This window comes from Barbus barbus, assembly GCF_936440315.1.
Source record: "Barbus barbus genome assembly, chromosome: 11".
Classification (NCBI taxonomy): Eukaryota; Metazoa; Chordata; class Actinopteri; order Cypriniformes; family Cyprinidae; genus Barbus; species Barbus barbus.
The window spans coordinates 3,139,265-3,166,195 of NC_136739.1; the positions used below are offsets into that span (position 1 = coordinate 3,139,265).

General features: G+C 38.2%; 1 protein-coding gene across 1 annotated transcript; it reads right to left on the reverse strand.

The window, feature by feature from the left end:
- Window positions 1–1,854: 1,854 nt before the first annotated feature.
- LOC306876900 (transmembrane protein 198-like) lies at window positions 1,855–22,863 on the reverse strand. The gene is made up of 5 exons (XM_079428349.1): window positions 22,599–22,863; window positions 8,882–9,169; window positions 6,724–7,299; window positions 4,141–4,388; window positions 1,855–3,994 (listed from the first exon to the last, which is right to left on the reverse strand). The coding sequence occupies exons 2-5, from the start codon at window positions 9,048–9,050 to the stop codon at window positions 3,842–3,844; spliced, it is 1,146 nt and encodes a 381-aa protein (XP_079284475.1). The 5' UTR covers window positions 9,051–9,169; window positions 22,599–22,863; the 3' UTR covers window positions 1,855–3,841.
- Window positions 22,864–26,931: the final 4,068 nt, after the last annotated feature.

Sequence of the window (26,931 nt, forward strand, 5' to 3'; positions counted from 1 at the left end):
ATAGTCTTTGCCCGTAACTCGCACCCTGGTTTTAGGCACTCCTAACAACGCCCCTTAGCTGTTATAAATTCACTGTAAACCACGGCTTCACAGGGCTTATTGCTTTATTTTAACACAGCGTGAAGGGACGTTTCACACTTGTAAATTAGAAGTGGGATTAGCCCCGGGATAATGAAACCCTGACCCTGTGCAGGAGTGCCATACTTGTTCAGTGCAAAGCAATGCGGTGTTACAATGTCAAGGCTTGATGCTTAGCAACAGACTTTTCGTCTTTTTACAGTCACGGAAACACTGCACATTTTATAAAAGGGGAAACTGACAAATGGAGAAAAAAACTAACTTGAATTTCTTACCTTTGTAATCCACCGAAAAAAAGTCAATTCAGAAAAAGGTTGCCGTACGGTCCGCAGTAATACGAAGATCCGCAATGCTGTTACGTAAACAGGTAGCGTCCCTACTAACAATTCTTGGTTCCCAGAACGTTCTAGAAACGTTAGTTTTTGGTTCCCAGAATGTTATTTTTTTGGGTTTGTTTTTGGTTAGCCAGGAAAGTTTTCTTAACGGAAATAGAACGTTAGTTTTTGGTTTCTACAACGTTCCCAGAACGTTAGTTTTTGGTTCCCAGAACGTTTGTTTTTTTAGAACATTATTCTAATGTTTCCCTAACGTTTGTATTTGGTTCCCCAAAAAAATTACCAAACGGAAACCAAAAACTAACGTTAACGGAACGTTCTGTTTGCTGGGGTGCTTTATTTATTCAATCACTGACTCCGCAAATATGCAAATAAGAATGTTAAAGAGATAGTTCACTCAAAAATGAAAATTCTGTCATTAATTAACCAACTCACTCTCATGTCACGTAAAACCTTCGTTAATCTTCGGAACACAAGTTATTTTTGATTAAATCTTCTGACCCTCCATAGACAGCAACACAACTACGACGTTCAAGACCCAGAAAGGTAGTAAGGACTTATATAATTATATTAAATAGTCCATGCAACATCGGTGGTTCAACTGTAATTTTATGAAGCTACGAGAATACTTTCTGTGTGTAAAGAAAACTAAAATAATGATTTTTTCAACCATTTATTCTCTTCCATGTCAGTCTTTGACGCACGTTCACGAGAGTATCACGACACATGCGTGTGCATTCCAAACCCAAATACCAAACCCAAACTCAAATCTTAACGCAGGCCAGGGTTCATAATTTCAAGCGTGAAAAGCCCTTTATGTACTAAGTTGTATTTTAAAAGTTCTAATATTTATCTTAAAGGTATAACGTACCATATAAAGGTAAATAAGGTACAAATATGTAAGAGCAAAAAAAGGTGCAAAGGGTATCGCCCCAGTGATAGAATTGTACCTTTTTTTTTCTAAGAATGTGGTTGTTTGTATTGTTAGTGTTGGATTAAAGATGGGGTTCTCCCTCTAATTGAAATTTCACACAGAGATTGTGGGGCTGTTAATACAACGGAGTACAAAACAGGCTGTAATTGGGAGCATATAATCAAGCTACAACTTGCTGATAGTGTCTTCTAATCAAGAGAATCTAGACCACCACAGAAAGTGTGTATTCTGAGCACATAGACATAAATGAAAGAAAAGCGTTACCAGTTCAGCCCCTCGGCTTGAGACTCAGTAGACTTAAACTGGACTCTTTCACCTTATAACAGATGATAGTGACCATTGCATAAAAGCAAAGAAATATTTTGCTAGTTAAAACTATCCCAACAGCTCATAAGATGTGAGTCAAATAAAGGACAAGTGAGTATTTCTGTATTATGAAAAATTCTAGGATCATTTAAAGGAAACCACATCTGTAGCTTTTTCCATCAATTTGCAAGTAAAACAATAGGATGACAACAATAATCCATTTTAATGTGATTTGTCATTTTCCTCTGTGTAAATGAATTCTACCCCTGTAGGGATATATGCACATTTATTTTCAAAATGGAAAATTATGCTGTGCATCATAGCTACTTGAGCATGTTTTGTCTTTATTGTTGGAGCATTCCCACCAGTAACTAGTTCACACAATTGAATATGTTTCACCCCATGCCTCAAAGGCATCTACCGCCACGTTCTTTGCCATCTATCTGCCAACTTATTTTTTTAAACAGCAGTGTGTTAAGAGGAAAATGGACCCATAGTGTCATACATACATGTATTTGACTTCAGGAGCACAACATTTATGGTTATCAGTACTGTACAATACATGCTCAAGAATAATAATCATAATAATAATGGTCAACATCAATTTAATTACATACAGAGCTCCAGTTGAAGTCTTAATCTAATAAATTAGAAATAAATTACAATTACAAATGTCTATCAATGGGACAATTCAAAAGACAGTTCTTCAACACACAGATGTAACCACTGATTAAGAAAAAAAAATTATAAAATTAATCAAAGAACTAGTAATATTACAGAATCGCATGTATGCATATTTACATTCAGACAATGTACAAAAAATTACAAGAGAGCCAATCTGTCACTTAAAAAGACACGGTAAACAGAGAGGAATTTAAGCCTTTGAGCCCTTTCACTACTTCAGAGTGAGGAAAAGATCAGACTTTGACTCATTGCTCCGACAGCCCTGATAAACACAGAGGGGAAACTGGGTGTGAAATCACCCCACATCCAAACATGAAGGTAAATCAGAAATTAAGACTTAACCCTGCTGCCAATCTGACTCACAGTAAGACAAATGCTTTCACACATCCATACACCTACCACACAAAATACACATACAGAGACACTGTCTATATCTCTCCCTCTCTCCTTTTCATGCTTTCTACACACACAGAAATACACAATCTTTTTCTGTGAGAAGTCCACCACTGTAAATCTCTTCCACCCGTCTTAGGCATCTTCCTTTAATCCCTTTAAACACTCTCTCTTGTAGCCAAGGACACTTAAAATCACTCACACAAAACCCCTTAGTGTTCACAGTTACATCATTAGGGCTCTTCTTGATGCCACAGCCCCTGAGATTTAACTGGGAGCCACCCAAACAGTCTCTAGATACTAAGCCATAAACAGAAAAGAAAAAAAAACTGATTAAAGTGTACATCTACAACACAAAAAAAACACGGTGGCACTTTCCCCACATGCATTGGCTAACGATAAACGCACATTTCAGTATATGCTTGTGCAATAGGCTCAGACTGAACAGAGATTGTGTTCACCATACACGATTTGACAGATTTTGTGTAGGCCCTGACACAGAGCAGATAACGCCATTTGAAACACCATAAAATGTTACACACACCGTGCTGTAAACACAATGTTATCTGAAACATCTTTAAAAGGTCAGGAAGATTGAAGTTTGAATCTGTAAACTGGATATACGAATAGTCTGTCTGGCAGAAACCATGCATGCTTTATGACAATTTAGTCACATAACAGCCAAGGCTGTATTTGGTCCCGAGTTCAGATTGAACATAATGGATCTTCGTCAAAGCTTCTGCTGTGGTAATGAGACCGTTCTTCTCAGACGGAGTGAAACAGCAGCCTAATTATGGGAAGATGAGCCTCGGAGGAGCAGACACACATACCACAACCATCTTCAGCAATATATAATGGAGTTAAATGCAAGAGAACAGAGCCATACTGTGGTTACGCATTGTTTCGTAGGCATACGGTCCATTTGCTGCAACTTCTCTGGCATTAAGAAAAAAAAAAAAATCATACAGCAAATGGATTTCGGTTTGAAAGTCCCGTCAGCCATTGTGACGGCTGAGGTAATCGCATGCTCTAAGATCTGATCCAGCCACAAAGTTTTCGGTTCTCGGAACGGTTTATGCAGTGCAATTCCTGTTCATTAAAGGGTGCAGGGTCAGCCTCTCACTACGCGTCCTGTATGGGCTGTTAGGGGCACTTGGGAGCCGTAGTCATAGTCCAAATCTACAACATGTGAGCCGCCAATCAACCTGCCATGAGAGTAGCCCCTCCTGTCCGTACGTCTGTCACGGAAGTTCTGGATGTAACTCTAAAAGAGAAAGCGAACATGCAATCAATCTCCGATAAATTGAAAAGATAAGCATAGGGATTCGTTTGTCAGGTTTCGCAGATCTGGTTTCAAGATAATGCGAACTGGCAGATGGATTTGCGGAGAGAAAGACGACTGATACTTACTGGAGAAAGTACATCTCCGTCGAAGCGGCGAATGGTGTTGGGTTTCCGGCGGTGGGTGGGCTCTGGAGGCTGGAGTTTGGGAGGAGGGTTTGGGGGATGAGGGTTGGTTTGAGGGGGGTGGTGGTACTTCTGTTGCTGCGGCGGCTGTTTCTGTGGCTTTTTCTTCGTTTTCTTTTGGCATTCCCTTCTTTCTTCCTTTTGACGAATTCGCATTAACTGCACTCGTCTCTGCTGGTGACTGATGAAGACTTAAAAAAAAAAAAAACAGAATTAAGAAAGACAGATATTAATGGAAGATATTTTCTTACATGGCTTTAGCACATCAGGTCACAAATGCAAAACAGAGGCGTTATTCTACTCCGTAAAGACATGATGCAGTGACACGGTGTGTATTGGCAGGATCTCTCAAACAGTGGTCCAAAGCCAAGCTGATAAACAAACCGTTGACTGTTTTGACACATTCTGCTCTGCGCAGGGCTAAATCGACATTCTGTTCTCTGTCATTATTAAAAACAGACGGATTATTTCTGCTCATTCAGTCACTCTGTTGTGCCTCAACAGCTTCGTGGCCCATCTGTCAGGGAATTCATGTAATGATCTTTCTCTCTCGCTTTCCCCCTCAGAAAACACTCCCACTCTCGCCTCTATTCTTCTGCCCCTTCCTCATCGCGGCACCCTCCCCCATTCCCACCAAACAAGGGCCCAGCTTGTAGTCATGGCAACAACCCCCAGCGCAGTTCACATCGCCTGTTCTCCCAGTGCGCACTTTAATTCTGAATATTAGCACATTTTGTTTAGCCTTGTACTTGACAAGGAAAAGTACAGTATGTATGCATACTTTTAAAAGAGAACTACTCAAGGTCCTTTGATTTCATCTTTGTATTCTTGTTCTTAGTTATCAGTAATAGACCTTGATCAAGGTAGCGCCATATTTAATTTCTGGCAGGAGTGAAAACTACTAGACTGTAAAGGATACAAGAACAAGTTCAGTAGATTGTACTGTTGTTTAACAACATATTGACCGTTCAACTGATTAAATGTCTTTCCAAAAAATAATAAATTCAGTCAGTAAAAACAGTTTGAAGTAATAAAACCAGTTAATCAATGACTTCAGGATCACTAGGCTTTATCCAAAATCACCCCCTATACCCTCAGTCACTATTCCCTACATTACTCCACTAATGAATGAGTGATTGAAAACAAGTGATCAAATTTGGACACCAAATCATCAGAAGGGCTGTGGACACAGTCTGGGGAGAAACATTTAGTGTGACCCTCAGAATGCATGGGTATTTTCTAATGGCTATTGATTAAGTGTACATTGGTTGTACAATCATTATTGCAGTGCACTATAAGACTGAATGAGTACACTTAATGTCCACTATGGATTTGAAAACCACATTAAATGTCTGAACTTTCAAACAGCACTTTATAAGAGTATGGCAGGGCTGTAAACTCTTGAGGACTGGACTAGGATTGGACACCACTTGTGTTACACTAAAGTCCAGAATTTACTTCATTTTCTGTGTTCCACTCCGTCTAGCACACAGTTGAGTGCACAGAGCCATTTAAAGTATACTTCATTGACCATGAGCATGGACGGATGCACTACCTAGTGGACCTTTGTTTTTGAGTTCTTAAAAAGTACTCGCACATGTGGTGTTGCCCATGGACCTCTGTCTGCAATGCGGATGGTGTGCGCAGACATCAACGGACTGTGATGATGACAGAATTTGCACAGACTGTGTGCAAGTTAAAGCAGACATGAAAGTATGCTTTAGGTTTAAAGGGATAGTTCACCAAAAACTGAAATTTACACACCCTCATGTTGTTCTAATACCATGTCCTAACCACAAAATAAATCAAATATCAAGCACGTGTGGGCAGGATCTCTCTGAAAGTGCACTGCACTCGCATAGAAATGTATAATCAAATTCATAAATATTAAACCTTTTTAACATTATTAAAAGTACATACTTAGTGACCGGTACCATCTTTTTATGGAATAAACTTGTTGGGTTCACATTTTTAACTTGCATGTTTTAATTTATTTTCAAGATCTACAGTATTCTAACTCAAATTAGACACTTTTAACATTGAGTAAAGTATATGATCATTTCCTGAGACTATAATTGTTATTGTTTGCATGCCGCAATGTTGCAGAAATAGAAATCTCTACTAAAATAGAATCCACTGTAACATGGAAGAGATACCTTTTTATTGTGTGTCGCTGTGTTGCACAACGTCTGGTTCGGACACAATGTAAACCTAAATGAGTTTCTATCTTCTGTTGAACACAAAATAAGATATTTTTAGGAATATTTGCTGTTGCTGTTAATGATAGCCATAGGCATTGACTTCTATAGTATAGAAAAAGTACTAGTAAAATCATTGGCTACCATCAACTGTTTGGTTACCAACATTCTTCAAAATATCTTATTCTCTGTTCAACAGAATAAAGAAACTCACACAGGTTTGAAACAGCTTGAGGGTGAGTAAATGATGACATAATTTCTATTTGGGTGAACTATCCCTTTAAGCCACAGTCTTGTCCCTTTCTCTACAATTGCTAGCCAAACTTACCTTCTGTGTGTGAATATCCTTCAGCCGTGACCTTCCACTGAATAAGAACACCCAGCAGTGCCAGCACGGGCCAAACTCCCATGACCACCCATGTGAACCAACACACTGGGCGAGGCGGATCCACCTTCACCCTCTCATAGATATACCGTGTCAAAGCGAAGAGCTCGACAAAATAATCCACAGTCACAGTCACCACAGCTGATCCGAAGACGGCGGTGGAGAGGGTGGTGAAACAGCGCTGCCACTGCAACGTGAGCACAGCAAACAGCATTCCCGAGCCCAGCAGCACACCCAGGGGAAGCCACACTGTCCTCGGGTGATAAAACTCCTCCAGAACCACCAGAGAGGCCAGGGCCACCAGTAAACCCAGGAGAAGTCCAACCATGAAAAGCCCTACGCTGCGGACCAGCATAGTGACCAAACCGCACAACGTGCCAATACCCAGGCCGATGCCCACACTGGCCTCCACACTGAGCTGAGTATCCATGACCCTCTCCTTATAGCAGAGCATGAAGATGATGATGGAACCGAACATCAGACCCGTGAGGAACATTACAGCCTTGAAGCAGCGGTACCCTACAAGAGAAGAAAGGTGGAGAGGGCAAGATAGGGGAGAAGGAGTGGGAAGTAAAATGATTTTGGAAGAGATGATTATTTTATTAGCAAATGACATCGTAATTAAATATATGTAGATAACAATGATAAGCACTGAACACTTTTATTCAATATGGATAAGTCTAATAGCCTATCACGCAGCAGAAATAAATGGGACAGTCTCTTTTTGACCTGCATGTCAAAGTACATGCAAATTATAAGCTACAGGTGAAAAATTACATTCAAAATACACACTGAAACAGTATTCATCGCCAAAGCTTGTTTTAATTTGAATTAATTAGGACAGAAATACTACTATTACATAGTAATTTACTGCCATTTTCACATTATTTAATTTTTTAATGAATATTGTACAACCAAGATATTTTATCATGTTCTGATGTATACAGTATACACTGTTGTGCTGGACCTTATTTGACAAAAAATAAAATGTTAACTGTTATATTTTCATTTAATTACATTTTTAAAAGTATTCTATTCAAGTAAATTCATTTCATTAGATTCTAAATCAACTATATCATTTCAAATTTGTATTAAATCATAAAACACAGAATTCACAAAAAAATAAAAATAGAAAACACAGATTTTCGCAAAAATTAAAACAGATTTTAATGAGCCCTAAATTAAAAATGTAGTTTACTCTCTGGAGTTTCCATGTAAATAAATAAGTTACATTAAAATGTATTCCCAACATCTAACTGACATGTGGAATGCATTGCTTACAAAATAAATATAATGATGAATACAGAATGAAATGGAAAAATTAAAAATCACACAAACCTAATATATATTCAACGAGATAAGAGACAAGAACATTGTTCGTTGCTGGGCACATTTTTAAAAGGTAATTTCTAAAACAGCTCCACTTGACATTTCAGGGATAGACATTTTGTTTGGTAACATATGAGTGGGATCATCAGAATTGCCTTGAGTGATGGTGTTTATGCTATTATGCCCATTCTGTTGCTACAGTTAATGTACAAAAGTAGCCTTTAAATCAACAGGAGCCTTTCATAATGCATTGTGCTTTTCACTAAGAGGTTATCTGCTTTCACCTGATGCAATTTAGAACTGTTAATAAATGGCCTAAATTGGCAGCAGAAGGGCAGGAAGGATAAATAGCATGTTTTAACATTTTAACATAGTCACACTGGGGCCAGAATGCCACAGATAGAAGCTGCTGTTCGTCACAGCTGAGATGGCCTCAATCCTCTCTCTCTCTCTCCTAGCAAGTAATGGGCAGTGAAAGCAAATTTCACAGTCAAGTGAAAGTGATAAAGCTTATCTAATAGAGAGGGACATAGATTTGTCACCCTTGTCTGGTTGTCACATTCAGATGGTTATTAAGTGAATTAAATCGGGCCATAAAAATACCACAGCTGAAACAATGTTTGTGATAATGAGACAAAAACATAACCCATGCATTCAGGTCATGCAAGATTCTGGGCTTGTTTTGAGTAATACTTCTTACGTAAATCTACATTTCTCCAGAGCAGACAGATCTCGGTTTTCTAAATATAATCATTCATCCTTCGCAACCTACCGAAGAAGCAGTAGATGATGCCAAACAGGCAACACATGGAGCAGACGACAGACGGGACCACCTCATAGCGCCGTTCAATGTCCTCATCACAGCTGAACAGACGCTCTGGACTCCCATCCTGGGAGGGTGGAGAGAGCTTAAAGGCCAGAATCTGGGCAGTGGACGTCATGCTGTCAGTGTGTGTATTAGAGAGTGTTACGTATCTTCACGGGAGCCGATGAAACAGGGAGAGTGGGGTCATGTGGAAGGTAGAGGGTGCAGAGAAGGTTCCCCTCTACAAAAATGTACCTGTTCAAAGAGATAAAAAGATGATGTGCAGATATTAACTCATGAGCGTCAGAAACAGTTTGACTCTACCTGTCAAAATAAACATGGTATAGCCAGATCACATTTAAAAATTCTCTTTGAGACAACATCAGACAGTTTAATGCCAAGCTGCTTTCTGACTCTATTAAACTCTTAGGTCATATTTTCTCTTCATTTAGTCTTGTAATCTTTTCATTCTTCAAAATAAATAGTGGCATTAGCTGACTTTTAAAAACTAAAAATGTGTGATGTCAGTCTGAGATAAATAACCTTTAAAGGGATAGTTCACTCAAAATTGAAAATCATGTCGTTAATTACTCACCCTCATGTCGTTCTTAAGACCATCGTTCATCTTCGGAGCACAAATTAAGATATTTTTGATGAAATCCGAGAGCTTTCTCACCCTTCATAGACAGCAACACAACTGACACGTACGAAAGAACATCGTTAAAATAGCCCATGTGACATCAGGGGTTCAACCACAATTTTATGAAGAATGAGAATACTTTTTGTGCACAAAGAAAACAAAACTAAAGACTTCATTCAACAATTTCTTCTCTTCCGTGTTAGTCTTCAATGCACGCTCATGACATGAACCACTGATGTCACATGGACTATTTTAAGGATGTCCTCCTTGCTACTTTTCTGGACCTTGAACGTCGTAGTTGTGTTGCGGTCTATGCAGAGTCAGAAAGCTCTCGGCTTTCACAAAAAATATCTTAATTTGTGTTCCGAAGATGAATGAAAGTCTTATGGGTTTGTAATTAATCTGAGTAATTAATGGCAGAATTTTTGGGTGAACTAACCCTTAAACATCAACACTCCGGCATAGAAGAGCCCTCGAAGGCTCATAATTTCGCAAACTATGATTTACATTTTCTTACAGAATTCCTCCTACATTAAAACATCCAAACACAAAGTACATCTCTTTGCCAGTGAGGGATTTTGCATGCTTTCAAAACATGGACTACAACAAAAGCCTCCATCACACCACAAACGGTCCATTGCACAATATGGTTGAAGGGGGAAAAACTGCTCCATTCATTTATATGTTGGTTCCCTCTGCTATTCAGACATGATGCATTATTTTATATCAATTTATCTGAAAATATAACCTTTTTTCATAGGATTCCAGTAAGGTTTGGTGCCATTTGGGATGGTAATATAATGCCTGACTTCTGAATCACAAAAGGTTTATTTATATGTTGGTTCACTCTACAATTCAGGCAACCTTTGCGATTCAGACATCAGGCATTATATTGCAATTCCAAAATGCACCCAACTATAATGGAAAGCTATGAAGAAAAAAAATTATAATTATATATATATATATATTACAAATTACTAATATCCTCTCTGTTACTCTCAGAGGAATGTCTAATCTCTCTCTGTTCATGCTTTGATTTGGCCTGAAATGACATTATCCAACTTAAAAATCTGTTGAAAGCAAGGAGCAAAAAAAATGAAGCCTCCATTAAGCCCCTACATATATCAAACTTTGACTTGGGACTCTGGGGTATTCATTAGTCTAATTCAAACCAAAATATCTAAAAAATCTGACAAACTTTAACTTGCCCTTTGGCATTTACTGTGAATCTGACACTAACAAATAAGCTTCATTAATGAACAGAGACATATTTTCATCAGTGTCTAAAAAGCTGAATTGAAAAAACCAGGCAGAGCTTTTAATACATCAATATAAAAGCACCATTTCCAGCAACAGCACTTCTATTTATTTTGTTTCAGAACAATATAGATCTTCAGCTCTGTGACAGAATGCTAGGGGTAACCTCAATGGGCAATAAGGCTAAACATTATTATTGGAAGCCTCTTGTGTTATGAAAGATTCTCCAGTGCAAATTAATGTTTTTTTGGCGCAAGAAATGTTACAGAAAATAAAGCCTTTCTATAACTGTGATAACAATACCTCACTTCCTTGTCTGTTGTCATAACAACAGTGTAATTCTGGGATGCTACAAGTTATACACCATTTGGCTGAGATGAGGAGAGACCTGCCACCATGGCAACAGCCTGAGAACCAATCAATGATTTAGCCTGCCTTGCAGTTTTTTCAGTGCAGGAGAGTTTTCTCTCACCACTTGGGAAAGCGAGAAAGATACAAAGAATAAGAGATTTTAAAAAAAAAGTGATCAGGAGAAAAAAATAACCCTCTTAAGCTGTAGTTTTCATTTGGAACATGGTAGCTGGTTTCTGCTGGTCCAAACTGGTCCATGCTGGGCACTGACTGGTCCAAGTTGAACAGTCTGGATGTGAAACAAACCAGATGGTTATTTGAACATGCTGACTGGTCAACCATCAATGACCAGCTTGGACCAACTAAAGGCCAGAACCAGTTAAAGGAATAGTTCACCAAAAAAATGAACACGAGAGTCCAAACAACGAGTACAAAAACATCACAATAATCCACAAGTTATTCATTTCATGGAACTCTGTTCAATCATTTTTTTCTTGTGAAGTGAAAAACTGTGCGAAACAAAGCCATCGTTAAGGTGTTTTAATGGTAAAGTGATGCTTCTGTCCAAAACACCAGTCCATCAATATGAACACTTCCTTCAATAAAAAAAAATCATCCCGTTATCTTCATCAAAATACACCAACATATTTGTTTAGAACTGTTTTGGACTATGCTGCTTGTAAACAGTGCTTTATCTGTGCATATGTCTATCCTGATTCAGACGAGAGAACATTTTGCTTCGAGTAAGCAATCGCACGGACAGAGAGCTGGAAGCACTTAAAGAATTAAAAGCATCTTGATACATTTATTTATTACAAACATGCATATTTTTACTTCACAAGATATTGATTGATGGACTGGAGACATCTGGGTTACTTGTGGATTATTGTGATGTTTTTATTATCTGTTTGGATTCTCATTCTGACGGCACCCATTCACTGCAGAGGATCCATTGATGAGCGAGTGATGTCATGCCAAATTTCTCTAAATCTGTTTCAATAAAAAAAAAAAAAATTAATCTACATCTTAGATCACCTGAGGGTGATCATTTTTGGGTGACCCATTCCTAATACTGACCAATTTGGATCACCTGGAAACCAGCAACCATGTTCCAAAGCTACCAGCTTAAACTGGATCAGAGAAAAACAGAGATATAGATGAGAGAGAGAGATCATTTTATTAAGCCATGTTTGCCTTCATCCACGCATGAGTAAACTTGCAGCACACCGTTCAAACAGGCTCGTGTTACAACAAGAAAAAGAAATCGATCTGGATCAACACTCCACAACAACTCCAAGCACTCAGGCGAAATATTCATCAATTGGATGGAGAGACAGAAAGAGATAACATTACATGAAATTTCACCACTAGAATGGCCTGGGAAAACCACTTTCAGGTATTACTCCATCTCCATGGAAAGAGCATTATTCAACGCCAACTGTCTCGGAGGAAAAGAAGCCGTCTTCAACCTCTTTTCAATCACTAAAAAAATCTCTGTTGTTCTCTTTCTGTCTTCTGATGGTACCTTCAGAACGTCCCAGAGCAGATCAGATCATGGGCAACGAGTCCTTGTCTGCCTCAGGTGTAGATGTCAGTCATGATGTAGAACAAAAGGCTCTATTGAGCTTGTGACTTCACATGAATATTTTATAAACCACTGGAAGGCCCGCAGAGAAAATGTCAGCAGAGTGAAGCGCAACCCATGTATGCACGTGTATATATTATGCACGTGTATATGTATGTGCCCTGGCCTGCGCATTAGATGGAAAATAGCAGATCAATATAAACAGCTGTCCAGCTGAACAAAAACAGACAATGTGATGGGCTTGAGAACAGCCTCTGGAGACTGTCTCTGGAACTAGAAGCCTTGCTTGAGAGCACAAAGAATGAAAAACACTGTGAAAAGCAGCCCAGTTCTGTGCTACAAGCAGCCCCGTGTGTGTGCATCTAGGCTAACTGCTACAGCAGTCACTTGGCACCTGGTGGTCCTGAACATGCATCATGCCCCCTATGTCTGCTATAATGTGGGACACTGGATGCACAATTCACAGATGACAGAATCAGGTAAACACCCATCTAATTGGAAAAAAAGTACAAAACAGCATAATATGCTTCTATATTATTGCATAAAGAGATATAGAAAGGAGAAAATACACACAATAGTGTTGTGAAGACTGACAGGGAAGATAAGAAATTGTTGAATAAAGTTATTTTTGTTGTCTTTGCAAACAGAAAGTATTCTCGTAGCTTCATAGCTTCAAATTACATTTGAACCACAGATGCCACATGGACTATTTTAACGATGTCCTTACTACCTTTCTAGGCCTTGAATGCGTCAGTTGCATTGCTGTCTATGGAGGGTCAGAAAGCTCTCGGGTTTAATCGAAAATATCTTAATTTGTGATCCGAACATGAACGAAGGTCTTGTAGGTTTGAAACGACATGAAGGGGAGTAATTAATTACAGAATTTTCATTTGTGGGTGAACTATCCCTTTAAGAACAATCCCTTATTTAAAACTGCTACTCTCTCATTTAATGAAATGTCTTAAATATCACTAAAAAGGTTAAAAATATATATTGTTCTACAGTCAAACTGTTTTAAAATGACATGAGTAAATGATGAAAGAATTGTGTTCTGGTGAAATATCTCTCTAAGAAGGGTCTTAACCATTGAATAAACAATGTTACAAAGATGGCTCTTTATGACAACGTGTTAATGAATTCATCAGTAAGCTCTGTTTTTGTAGATTTAATAAATGGTCTCTTTGGATGTTCTGAAAGTTATGTTTTCATGTACATCAAACTTTCACTTCAAAAGATCAAGGAAAATCGAATGATGCTTTATAGGACCCCTTTTAAGTCATTCTAAGGTCAATTCTAACCTGTTGGTTTTAGGAGAAAATCTGCAGAATGCTTGTTAACATGGCAAAATGTTTGAAAGAGGGCTGAGCTCTAAATGGTAGCTGACAACATAATAAAATTAGCCAAAATATTTAATAAATCAAGCAGCAAGGAATGTGTAAACTTCATGAATGAGTGCTGTTTAAACTCTCCATTTCAATCTCACTATAAGCTGCATGAACAGGTCTGAGAGCTACTGAAGGAAATCCTTCTGCACATGCAGTAAACGCTGAAACCCAGCATCCCATTCATTAGCTCCCCGCAGAGCACCTGCAGAAGTGGAAGGCAGCATCTGACAGGTAAATATACTGCTCCTGCTCTCTCAACAACCACTTACTCATCTGGAATGAGAGCACGAGAGCAGATGCCAGCCAAGGCTTTGGGCAAAGGAGATAAAGGAGCATCCTACTAAACTGTCCATTTCTTATTCCGCTGCAGTCACCATTGTGGAGGTCTCCCTGGCAATGGTTGCCAGATTAAAGGGACAGACGGTGGTTATGTAGAGAAATGTGAGCATCTGAACGGAGGTCTGGGTAAGCGTGCAAGGGAATAAAAGAAAGGAAAGGGTGACAGTGTGTCAGTGTGAGATAAAGAGAACGGACACGTATATTTGAGAGAGAAGGGTATGTGCGTTTGTGTGTTTGAATGAGAAAGAAAAAGAATGTGTGGGATTTAGCGGACAAGGTGATGGCCCTGCTAAACCTTGTTAATCTTGTTGAGCGCTTCTGCTCTAAATTCCATTAGCACTGGACTGCTTTCTCCTTCTGCTGACCTGAATGATATTAGCAATGTGATGGGTGTTTCAATGCTATTTGTACATGGTCATGTGCAAACCAATGTGTGTGTCTTCAGTCTGGGATTCTTCAGTTTTATCCACTGGCTGTCAGCTCTGAACAATGACTAACCCTACAGCGGCCTCACTGCGCATTACCATTCTGAGTCAGGGGTGAGAGACCAACACAACTGCTCTGCAAACATCATGAATATACACACACAAAACACAGGCAGCATAGATTCTTGAAGCTATGACATATTGCTTAAAGAGATAGTTGGCCCAAAAATGAAAATTCTTTCATCATGCTGTTCCAAACAAACCATAAGACTGCCATCTTCAAAACACAAAAGATTTTTAATGAAACCTGAGAGATTTCAGTCAAACTTTGACATATTGAACAGTTCATGAAGAGATCAAAAAGAAACTTGTGTAGAGCGGTTCAATCCAAGTTTTCTGAAGCAGATCACATCAAATATGGTTAATGGTGGCTTCTTTAAGCAAGTATGCTGAGTGCTACTCTAAACACGGGAAAAACTGAACTTTTCTTCTTTGATTAGTTTGCTCATGCATGTTGCCAAATAATATGTACCTTCAACATATTTTGTCTGTGCCAAAAATGTAAGAATGTTTTCAGTGGACGTTCAAAATTTGCTTTGCTTGAGAACATGAAAAGATACTGCTTTTAGATATTGTTTCATATGGTTTAGTTAGTTTGGCATCAAATACAGTGTGATTTTTGGTTATTGAGATCTGGCAGCAACAGCACATTTCTCCACACGGACAAACTTTATGTTATACCTCAAATGACAAGGGAATTTATAGTAATCTTAATCCAAAACTCTGTCATGAAAGTCCAGATGGCACAGTCCGATAGGTTCCAACTCAATCTGACAATGACATTATTATTGACATGGCGCATCTGATTGGTTCTTTTCATATGAGCAGCCAATGAGCTTGCTGCTCAACATTCAAATACTCGGCTTGTGCTTGCTGTAGCAGCTGCAGTGCACTTCAGAAACCCTCCACCTTCCCCAGCTCCACCTGTATAGATCTGCTACGGGGGGATTTCGTGTATGTTATATATGGGGGTTATTTTATATATGTTATATGTGCAGCAGCAGTATTTCTTACATAATCACAGCAGCATGTTGTGGATGTATTGGCAGCGGCAAGTCTCGGTACTTGCTCTGCCACAGCAGCAGCATAGCACAATCTATTCTGCCAAGACCAAGCACATTAACATTGCCATGTACATTACCACGCTAAACTCTCAGAGAGTTGTCATGACAGAAATATTATTTATCCAGTCATCAAAATCACTCTCTCGAATGGCTTGGGCCTACAGAGCATGCTGCTTTTATGGACTAAATACCCCTGCAAAAGCTCAAATGTGCTTGCTTGATACGCAAGAACCAATGATGTTTGTACTTGAAAGCAGCCAGATCACCCTGTAGCCCAAGAATGGTTGCCCACTGAAGCTAAACGGGGTTGAGCCTGGTCAGTACCTGGATGGGAGACCTCCTGGGAAAACTAGGTTGCTGCTGGAAGAGGTGTTAGTGAGGCCAGCAGGGGGTGCTCACCCTGTAGTCTGTGTGGGTCCTAACACCCCAGTATAGTGCTGGGGACACTATACTGTAAAAAGCACCGTCCTTCGGATGAGATGTTAAACCAAGGTCCTGACTCTCTGTGGTTATTAAATATCTCAGGATGTCCTTCGAAAAAGAGTAGGGGTGCCCATTGGCCTCTGACTAGTCTTGTGTAGCCAGACCTCCAGACTGACGGCTGAAGGTCTGGAATAGATGTCCACTTTCATTGGCCAAGGCCCGCCCATGAGGCCGTTTGACCGAAATGTCAAACAACCAATCATAATTTGTTTCGTTTAGATTAGCGTCACGTTTCAGGGCGTGGAAATGTCGCCACAATAACAAACCAGTGTGTGAAACTCTCGGATGTATTTTAAAGATTCTATGCCTCAAACTTTAAATATTTCACATACTTTTAAAAATACAGCGTTTAGTTGACCCTGATAAGCGTTCGTCGTCACATTTGTAAACACGACGGCTTTCTTCTTTCGTGAGGGGGTTTGGCACCACGGCATCTTTGTTTCCCGGCGGACCGAAAATAAACACAACACTCGCGTCTCCCGGAAAACGACTTTGACATTCCTGAAGTGTTTCCAGAAAAGTGTGCCATATGCATCAGACGTTTAGCCAACGTTCCGTGGGCGTGACGTCTGAGGCTGAGACTAGCCTCTGACCATTCATGGCCTCCTAATCATCCCCATACACTGATTGGCTTCATCATTCAGCATCACTCACAAGCTGATGTGTGGTGGGCGTTCTGGCGCAATATGGCTGCCGTCGCTTCATCCAGGTGGATGCTGCACACTGGTGGTGGTTGAGGAGATTCCCCCTTTCTATGTAAAGCGCTTTGAGTACCCAGAAAAGCACTATATAAATGTAACAAATTACTATTATTCTATTGACAATGCGGAATGTGCTCTGATCAATGCTTACATAAAAAAAGGCTAAATTAAATCTGCAAAAAGTGCATATCATAAACACTGATCTTGTCTCTTCAGAAGACTTGGATATATATAACTACTTGATTCACAATTGGTTTGTTTTATGACATTTTTCAGTATTCTGAAGAATTAAGGTTTTGGTGTGATGGACTTTGAATAGAGGAACAGTCATTTATCAGGTTTCATTAAAATATCTTCATTTGTGTTTCAAAGGTGAACAAAATTACATGAGGGTAAGTAATTGATTACAGAATGTTCGTTTTTGGGTGAACAATCCCTTTAATTCTGCTTTTCTTGGTGTTTTTTGTTGTTGTTTTTTTTTTTTTTTGGAAGTTGATGAACTCTCCAAGTACAGCAAAAGCTACATGACTTCAAAAAATGTTGCTCTAGTGAAAACAATAATAGCATATGGGATTGGAACAACATCAGCGTGAGTGAATAATTATTCAATTTAAATCTGTGGGTGAACTACTCCTTTATGACTGAACTATATGTGTGTGTCTAACTGATTTGGGTGCGTGATTATGAGTGCAATCATCATTAGAAACATAATCACCACCTCAGCCAATGCAGCTGACTTCAGATTAGAACTGGCCTACTCAGTTGCACTACACATCAGTCCTGTAAGGCTCGAAATGCTACAGAGCAGAACACACGAATCTAACATTTTCAGAAAAAACACACATTGCATCAGCATGGGGGCCAGCAGAGGGCTCAATGCTCTTGGCACACAGTCAAACAGGGAGGCCCCTGGGTGAACCCCTCCAAACTCATTCCACTTTCACAGACTGGACAAAGGAAATGAAAAAGAGTCTGAGGTTTGTGATAAAAGCTAGTGGCTTCAAAGAATACACAGCAAGAAAAGTCTAAGAAAAACAACGAAAGCAGTGGCATTTCACACTTCTGATCTGACAATTCATCATCATCTGCTGTTCATTATTTTCATTGTTTCATTAGGGTCCCATTTACCTCTGATTGCTCTTGATTGTGCTGTGGGTGGATCAGTAATCAATGGGCCCCAGTCACAATCAGTCGTTAGCATGTAAATCTGAGCAAACAAATGAAGTGAGTACATAACGTAATTATGTCCGAGCCCAGGCTTCACATTACACTTGTCCCAATACACATGTGAGGCAAGCATATTCTTACGCACACACACATACAAACCAAACGAGCTTACAAAAGGGCTGGATGACCTCTGCCACCGACTTTGTGTCCAAATCAAATGCCTTAGTGATTTTCCCAGGCTGCTCTCGGGGATGATACAGAGCATCTATTGAGCTATTCTTGGCCTGGCTAGGAACAGAGTCTCTGACAATCCACTGGAGCAGAAGTGGATAGAGTAAAGACAGGCCTGAGGGACGAGAGGGTGCTATCCGGCAAGTACAGAAAGAACAAAATCAGGAAACAGGAATAAAGAGTAAAGCAAGCAGGAACGGGCAGATAAAGAACTATTTACTGAGAGATATATGGAGGAAATACATTAAGTACATCATTCCCCCCTGCAGTCAGGAAAAAAACACATTACAAACAATACTACAAGCAAAGAACAGCCCCATTTGTGAGTTAAGATCATGTGCTTTTCACAGAATCCCGCTTATGAAGACATCTGAGCTAAGGCTGAAATTTAAAGCAATGTCACAGATGGGCATAATAATTAGAAGAAATCAATTGGGAAAATTAAATTTATTCAGAAAAATTGGAGGCATGTTCAAGTCACAATGAAATTAAAATTGACTTATTTTTTATGGAATATTGCAGTGTTTATTATAAATAATTTATCCGTGCACATCAATATTTTTAGCCCTATAAAGCCTACTGTATTCTATTTAATACCAACCTGATCAAATCTTTGCTGAAAAATCGACTGCATTTCTTTTATCATCTGTTTGATACTTTGTACTTTTTAGCAAGTAAAAGGCCTCTTAGTATAATTTTAAAGAATTGCATTAAATGTTTGCCCCCCCCCCCATAATAAAACAAAGTTTAGATCATAAAACTCATATTTAAATATGATCTTACTAAAACAAATGACATTTATGTACATTTTATGCAGCTATATGTTATAAAGATTCATTTACATTACAATCTATTCAAAATTTATTTACTTTTTGGCCATACAAATATCAGCAACTGCATCAAATTGCATACTTTTGCTCAGTTTGGACCTCTGAATAAAATGTTTTCCTCCTCGAATAGGAGCCCTTTATTCTCCTATATCATACTTTATGAGCCATAAAATCCCGATGTATCAATACGATACTCAACAACGATCCAACAATAGAATCAGCTGGCAATATCAAGTCACGCAGTACATTTTTCTACTTCAAGCAGCACTATATACGTCACAATAGGGAAGAAAAGACGATCGCAACATCCTTTTCATGTCGACATTAATGATACCATGCGTCAGGAGGTGGAATTAGCCTCTTTTGTCACCATTTTATTCTAGCTTTTAATCACAACTCCTGATTTAACCAACGCCAAAGCCAAATCCAGCAACATCTTCGAGATATAAATACCCATTTCTTTGAACTGATGCCTTGAAGTCCTTTCAATGGGGATGAGACTGAGAGATGAAGATCTAAATAGGCTTTTCTCAGATTAAAGTGTCCCTCCTCTGCCAAGTCCATCATGACGACTACAAATCAACATTGGAGTCTAAAAGCAAACATTAGTTTAAGCGTCATCTGTTGCTTAAACCATCTTCTGACCCGTTAAGAAGCTTTAAATTTGGCTCAAACTTATAAATGAAGTTTTCAGAAATCCACCCATCATAAATGCAGCTGATAATAAAATGACTTCAGTTCAAGCTCATACAAAAATAATTAATTTTTCCACAAACCAAGAAAGACACTCAGCTTTCACATCCACAGCAAAGAACACAGGGTGGTGTGCTAATTTAAACCATAAATTTCAATGGCATGGCAGGGGATCAGTAGATAGATGTACAATATTCACTGGGGAATATTTTGCCTGGCTCTTATATCATTACATCACTCACCAAACATCTGCTCTAATGTATCATAATATGGAGTACAAGCTAAGATAGAGACGTTCAAAGTCTTTTAAAAGCCAAGGATGAACAAAATATGAGTGATTCTAATCTGCCAGTATTCTTACCCACGCACAAAGACGTGTTGCTATCAGAAAAACTGATCGGAGACAAATGCGAAATAGGAATAGAAAACAAATTTAACAGTGGATCAGTGCAAGAACAGATCGAACAAAAGAGACAGCAAATGTAATGTAAAATTGTCACAAAAAGGATTACAGATAAACTGCATGAAATTTCTGTCCTCTTGTGAATAGTTAGTATAGCGAGAGTTAATTCTCTGCATTAAAAAGTTCCTGCAATGGATATCTGACAAGCATTTTTCAGCAAACAGCATAAAGTTCTCCGTCTTTATTCATTAATAAATGCATAGTAGAGAGACTGATTTAGACTGCTTTAGAAAATAAATGTAACACTTATGATCTTATTGTTTAATATGGCCAGCTACAGAAAGTCTTAAGCGTTGCTGCATGCAGAAACTGCATGAGCAGAGCAGCAGTGAAATGGATTTATCATCGACTTTCTCCTGCTCTCCCACTCACCTCTCTATGCGTCTCTCCCCGCTCTCTGGCCTATCGTCATGCGTTCTTCTCTCTGCAATATCCAAATGCATTCTTTGCATCACATCATCTCATTATTTTGAGCTTCATCTTCCACTCTCCCACAAATCAAAGACAGAAATGTTTGGTGTGTTGCAGCCCGACTCAATTAGACACGGATCTCTGAGGGGCACTGCTGCTTCCTTCATCCATCTATAATTACATAACAGTCATCACTATGGAAAACAGCACTTGGCTTTCATACAACTTCACGCTTTTCATGTTGTTTCCACCTCATCCATTATTTTAACATCCCTTCGTGTGTTGGGGCAATGTTTCACACAGCTGCGCCTCATGTCTGAATGCTTTTATGACTGTATTGTAATCCTTGAACAGATGAGGACATTTCTTGTTGTGACAACTTTGTGAACAATATTTTCCTTACATAATCATGTTTCAGGTGGTTGAACAATGACCAGTAATACATCAGTTATCTATGGCACATTAGAGGTGTTCAGCAAATCAGCAATAAAAGCTTTTAGAAAAATGTCATGGTTTTTTTCGGGGGGGCGGGGTCTCAGTAAAAGCTCTGTTGATCTTCATCAAAAAATAGATAATGTTTATATTATATTTAATTAATAATGCAGTCCCACTTAGCTCAAACTGGAAATCTGCCACGAAATAAATCAATAAATTAAAAAACCTAAAATACAAAATATTATATTTCCATCCAAAGGTCTGAAACATTAAAAAGGTAAACATAATGTTTTCAGTTAATTGTATTCAAGTCTTTTGAACATACGTTGTGTGTTAATGTGAATTCTCATTATTTAAATTATTTAAATAATCAATCAGTCCCAAAGTATTCCACAGATTTCAGAACCAAATCTATTAATATCAGTCAAATGAACAGAGGCTTTTTGACACCCTTAAATAATTATACCTTAAGCAACACAAATAAACAAAAGAGGGAAACAAATATTAAAACTGTACTGTCACCTCCAATTCAATATAATGTAATGTTTGTGAATCGGTCATCCAGAAATATTTGTTTTGGTAAAGTGTGGGTTATAACAGTGACGACATATAACAATAAAGCGAGGAACACGTGACTCGTCCAGCTTGTTTTCAGGCGGATACCTTAATAAATGTTCATGAAAACACGTTTCTACACAATCATAGCAGTGCATATTGTGATATAAGCTTGTTTCTGCTGCTCCCATGACACAGTGCTCAGCTGTTATGCACACTATTGGACAAAAACAACCACACACGACATAATGTATACAGCGCGAGAAACAAAAGAACACACACACACACACACACACACACACAACGAGTCCGCTGCCAATAATTATCACATATGAAGTTAGATATAAATGTTGAACGAATCTTCAAGACAATCCACCTAGAAGCTCTTTTGTCTCGTGCTTCTTCATTTTAACCTCATAAATCAAACGCATTGTGGACAAAGCACTGAACAAACCCCAACATATAACCTCCCAATGTTTAGTACTATCAGTAAAACATCTTAAATAATTTTTTCCCGATATATTAAGGTTCGAAAACTTTGGTTACAAAAAACAGCGCCAAAATCTGAACATTAACGGACTTATACGGTGATAAAATCACATAACTTACCGCTCGAGATCAGTGGTTTTAACGAAGCATTGTTTGTGGCGAAGGTTTTTCATTCAGAGTCCGGTCTGTGGTCTAAGAAGACAACTGGTGTCACGATGTTAAGCCTGTAGTATGGACTGTTTCACATCATTTATTAGAAGAAGTCCAGATGCTTTCAAACTGATTGGGTATCATCATATGCATGCATTTTCCTTTCTTTTGGTGTATATCTGATGGCACTCAGTGTTTTCATTTGGACTCACATGCTCTGTGTCTTTTGGAGTGTACCATTCACTTAAGAGCGGGGGAGGTGCACAATGGGCCCTCAGTGAATGAAGCATTTTTTTTTTTAATCAAATTGTCCATTATTATAAAGGTATTTTTTAAATTTTTGGTGTGTAAAATGTTAGTGTAATCAATGTAACTGTAAGTAAATGCAGCAAACTTGTAACGTAACATGACAACCTTCTAACAACGTTATGGCAACATGCTAAAAATTGCAATTTGTTGTATGGTGAACGTTGTCACAAAGCTGTCACAATGTTTATGCTTTTCTCTGCTGCAACTCCCACGCCATAAATAAATAGGCTATATTCTTGATTTGATCCATTCAAAACATACACAAAAGATAAACAGATTATCTTAAACTTTCTGTCGCTTTTATGATTTTTTAAAACATAATTCTCATGTATCAAATGTTTATGCCAAAAATATAAATGTAATGTATTTCCTTTTCAGCTGTCCAGTCCCTGGTGCCAATGAGCCAAGGGGGTCCACTAGGGTTTAGGGTTAAGAAGGTTGTGCATTTCTTCTAATTCTTTGCAGTTATATGATTATTTTCTAATTAAATACAATTAATCGCTTTCATTACAATAATATTTAATATGCATTAACCCTATAAAGCCTGCAGTATCATATTGGATATGTACATTTCTAAAGCCTCTACATTATCAGCATGATCAAAATTTTGCAGAAAATGTGTTGTTTTATGCAATCATGCCCTCTGTCTTCTGATTGTTCGTTTATTTTTCTTAGCAAATAAAGGCATATTTATGTTCATAATAACTTATGTTGTTGGCAATATTTCAAGATGAACTTTTACTGAAGCAAGTTTACTATTGGTTATTTCGTTTAGCTATACATAGGGTTTTTTTTGTATTTATTTATTGTGGGGCATGCATGAAAATTTAAGTATCAATTATATATAAACATTATATGCCTTGCCCCCTATAATGAAAATGTAATCAATCTTTTCGGCCATATAAATAACTGCATCAAATTGCATATTTTTGATTCGTTGGGGCTTCTGGATATAGGCTATTGAGTTGTTTTTCTTTTTTTTTCCTCAAGTGTGAGCTATATATTCTCACTATATCATATACTATGAGACATAAAAGCCAGATGTGTAAATTATAATAGAAAACAAACAAATCTATGCAAAAATCTGTTATAATAGAAAATAAGCTTCAAGAACATGGAAAGAAACCTCTGTATATGAAGCATGTTTCTGTTAAAGTGCCCCTATTATGGGTTATGAAAGGTTCATATTTTGGTTTTGGGAGTTCCTAACAACAGGTTGACATGCATGCAAGGTCAAAAAACACTTTTATTGTCTTATAATATGCATTTATTTGTACCTTACTTGCTCAACTTGCAGGATGTTTTCAGTCACTTAGAGCTGTGTTACACACTGCATGAAAGGTCATTTTCAAAAATCCATAATAGGGGCACTTTAATCTGTGCAGGGGATGGCTGTGACTGGTGAGATGTATAGCACACCGTTCAGGTTTTAGCATCTGTCTTCAACAGGCTGAACTTGATTATTTCAACAGGGTAAGATATGAAGCACTATCCTCCTCCTGCGTGACAGCATCAATAGAATAGCACACGCTTCAGAGAGATAAAATCCTACAAACTTTGAATCTGCAATAATAATGATAAAAGAAAAGTGCCTACATGGGGAAAATAGCTTTTCTTTAATGCTCTTTTGCATATTAGCATGTTACCATAGTAGTGTTTTTTTTTTTTGTTATATACATATGCATATATTAATACTGTATAAAAAACATTTACAAAAAAAATAAATAAATCAATTTTATAGTTTTTTTTTTACTTTAAAATAAAACGTTTTCTATTTTTTCTTAATTAAAATGAAATGAGTGTTGGGGTTATGCATACAAATTAACGTGGAAATACACAAAATTTCTACACAATTATTCAAACTGACATCCGTGTTTTATAGGCCTATTAATAAAACAAAAATATTTCCTTGCAACAGCACGTTCTGTTAGGGATAAGTAGTAAATTTCTATCTTTATTTTGTAGCATAATGTGTCACATTGCAACAAGTTGGACTAGCTTTGGGCAAAATTGTTTAGTGTGGAAATATCACTTTAAACGTCATTATAGACACATGAACAGATCTTCACGTGCAAAGTGCCCACTCTGCTGGTGATACTTGGAAACTGCTGCAGGGATTGGTTAAATGAGACAATGCATGTTAGAATACATTTCTTACATTATATAATAGCATTATGACATGCTTGATTTTGCACATATAGGCCCTACACATAATTTAGATTAAGGCACACACTGATATTGTTTATACTGTAAATGTGTTCTAAAGAGAAGAATTGCCATTAACAAAAGGAAAACATGAATAAATGCACATGAATGATTGAAAACACACACACAAATGATTCATGTCAGACAGCCTTTGATGCTTGTAGTTCTATACACTACCAGAAAATGTTCAAGGGTGGCAATGCTTTACACAATAACACTTGAACTGAACCAATGTTCAAAAATATAGGCTACTTCATTCACCATGTGGCTTTTTCTTTACCACTTGTGTTATTATGGTGGATGTTACCACAACCAGCCATATCACCCTGCAGCCCAAGAATGGTTGCCCACTGAAGCTAAGCAGGGTTGAGCCTGGTCAGTACCTGGATGGGAGACCTCCTGGGAAAACTAGGTTGCTGTTGGAAGAGGTGTTAGTGAGGCCAGCAGGGGGTGCTCACCCTGTGGTCTGTGTGGGTCCTAACACCCCAGTATAGTGATGGGGACACTATACTGTACAAAGCACCGTCTTTCAGTTGAGACGTTAAACCGAGGTCCTGACTCTCTGTGGTCACTAAAAATCCCATGGCACTTCTCGTAAAGAGTAGGGGTGTAACCCCGGTGTCCTGGCCAAATTCCCTCCACTGGCCCTTATCAATCATGGCCTCCTAGTAATCCCCATCCACTTGATTGGCTCTATCACTCTCTCCTCTCCACCTGTAGCTGGTGTGTGGTGAGCGCACAGGCGCCGTTGTACTGTGGCTGCCGTCGCATCATCCAAGTGGATGCTGCACACTGGTGGTGGTTAAGGAGAGACCCCCACATGATTGTAAAGCGCTTTGGGTGTATGGCAATACACAATAAAAAAAAGTGCTATATAAATGCATCATTCATTCATGTTGGTATATGCTGAAGGATCAAAACAGGAGCAGTAATGTTAATTCAGCAAAAACGGCTATTGGTTTGTTTAAATGTTTTGTATTTACTAGTTTAAATGTTGTTGTTGCTTTGTAACAGAATTATTCAGTCCTTAGCTGTCATATATATTTAGCAAAAACAACAGGATATATATATATATATATAAATGAACATTTTCGGCCATATAAATAACTGCATCAAATTGCATATTTTTGCTTCGTTGGGGCTTCTGGATATAGGCTATTAAGTTTTTTTTTCTCAAGTGTGAGCTATATATTCTCACTATATCATATACTATGAGACATAAAAGCCAGATGTGTAAATTAATAGAAAACAAACAAATCAAATATATATATCATTCTAGGTCACATTTGCATGTTTGCATTATTTGAGTGATTATTTTGCATATAGGTGAGTTCACTTATACCACCTAAATCTGTATTTATGTCACAGTACAAATACACTAATATTTTTCTTTTGTTTCAATTGTTGTGCATGCAACTGATGGCTATTGGTTTTGAAATAGTAATTGCATCACTTGCAGTTTCCTTAGAGGCTGTGCTTTGAGGTCTCACCACAAACTATCAGATGCCCTGGACTGCCTAATTCTGGTGCTCCAATGAAAGTTTGATCCACGAACCACTAAGAGGCTGGCTGTGTACCACAAATAAATCAGAACCATCTGCTGAAACTCTGGAGTTTATGGAGTTCTGTTCATGCCAATCCGCAAATGAGGCTGACCCATGCACAACCCACAAACATTTATTTCCCTTTTTAATGTATTTAAAGCAAATGTTACTGATTTAAATAGACTACTGAGTCCAGTTTTTATGATTGTTTATGACATAGCTTGAAGTAGTAGCTTTGAGTCCAT

What these genes read in the sequence shown, in the direction of transcription:
- LOC306876900 (XM_079428349.1), bottom strand. Translation starts at nt 9,050, where the DNA reads ATGACGTCCACTGCCCAGATTCTGGCCTTTAAGCTCTCTCCACCCTCC. An exon ending in CATCATCTACTGCTTCTTCG is followed by an intron (nt 7,300 to 8,881) that starts GTAGGTTGCGAA and finishes CTTCTCTTGTAG; the next exon opens with GGTACCGCTGCTTCAAGGCT. An exon ending in AGGATATTCACACACAGAAG is followed by an intron (nt 4,389 to 6,723) that starts GTAAGTTTGGCT and finishes TTTTTTTTTAAG; the next exon opens with TCTTCATCAGTCACCAGCAG.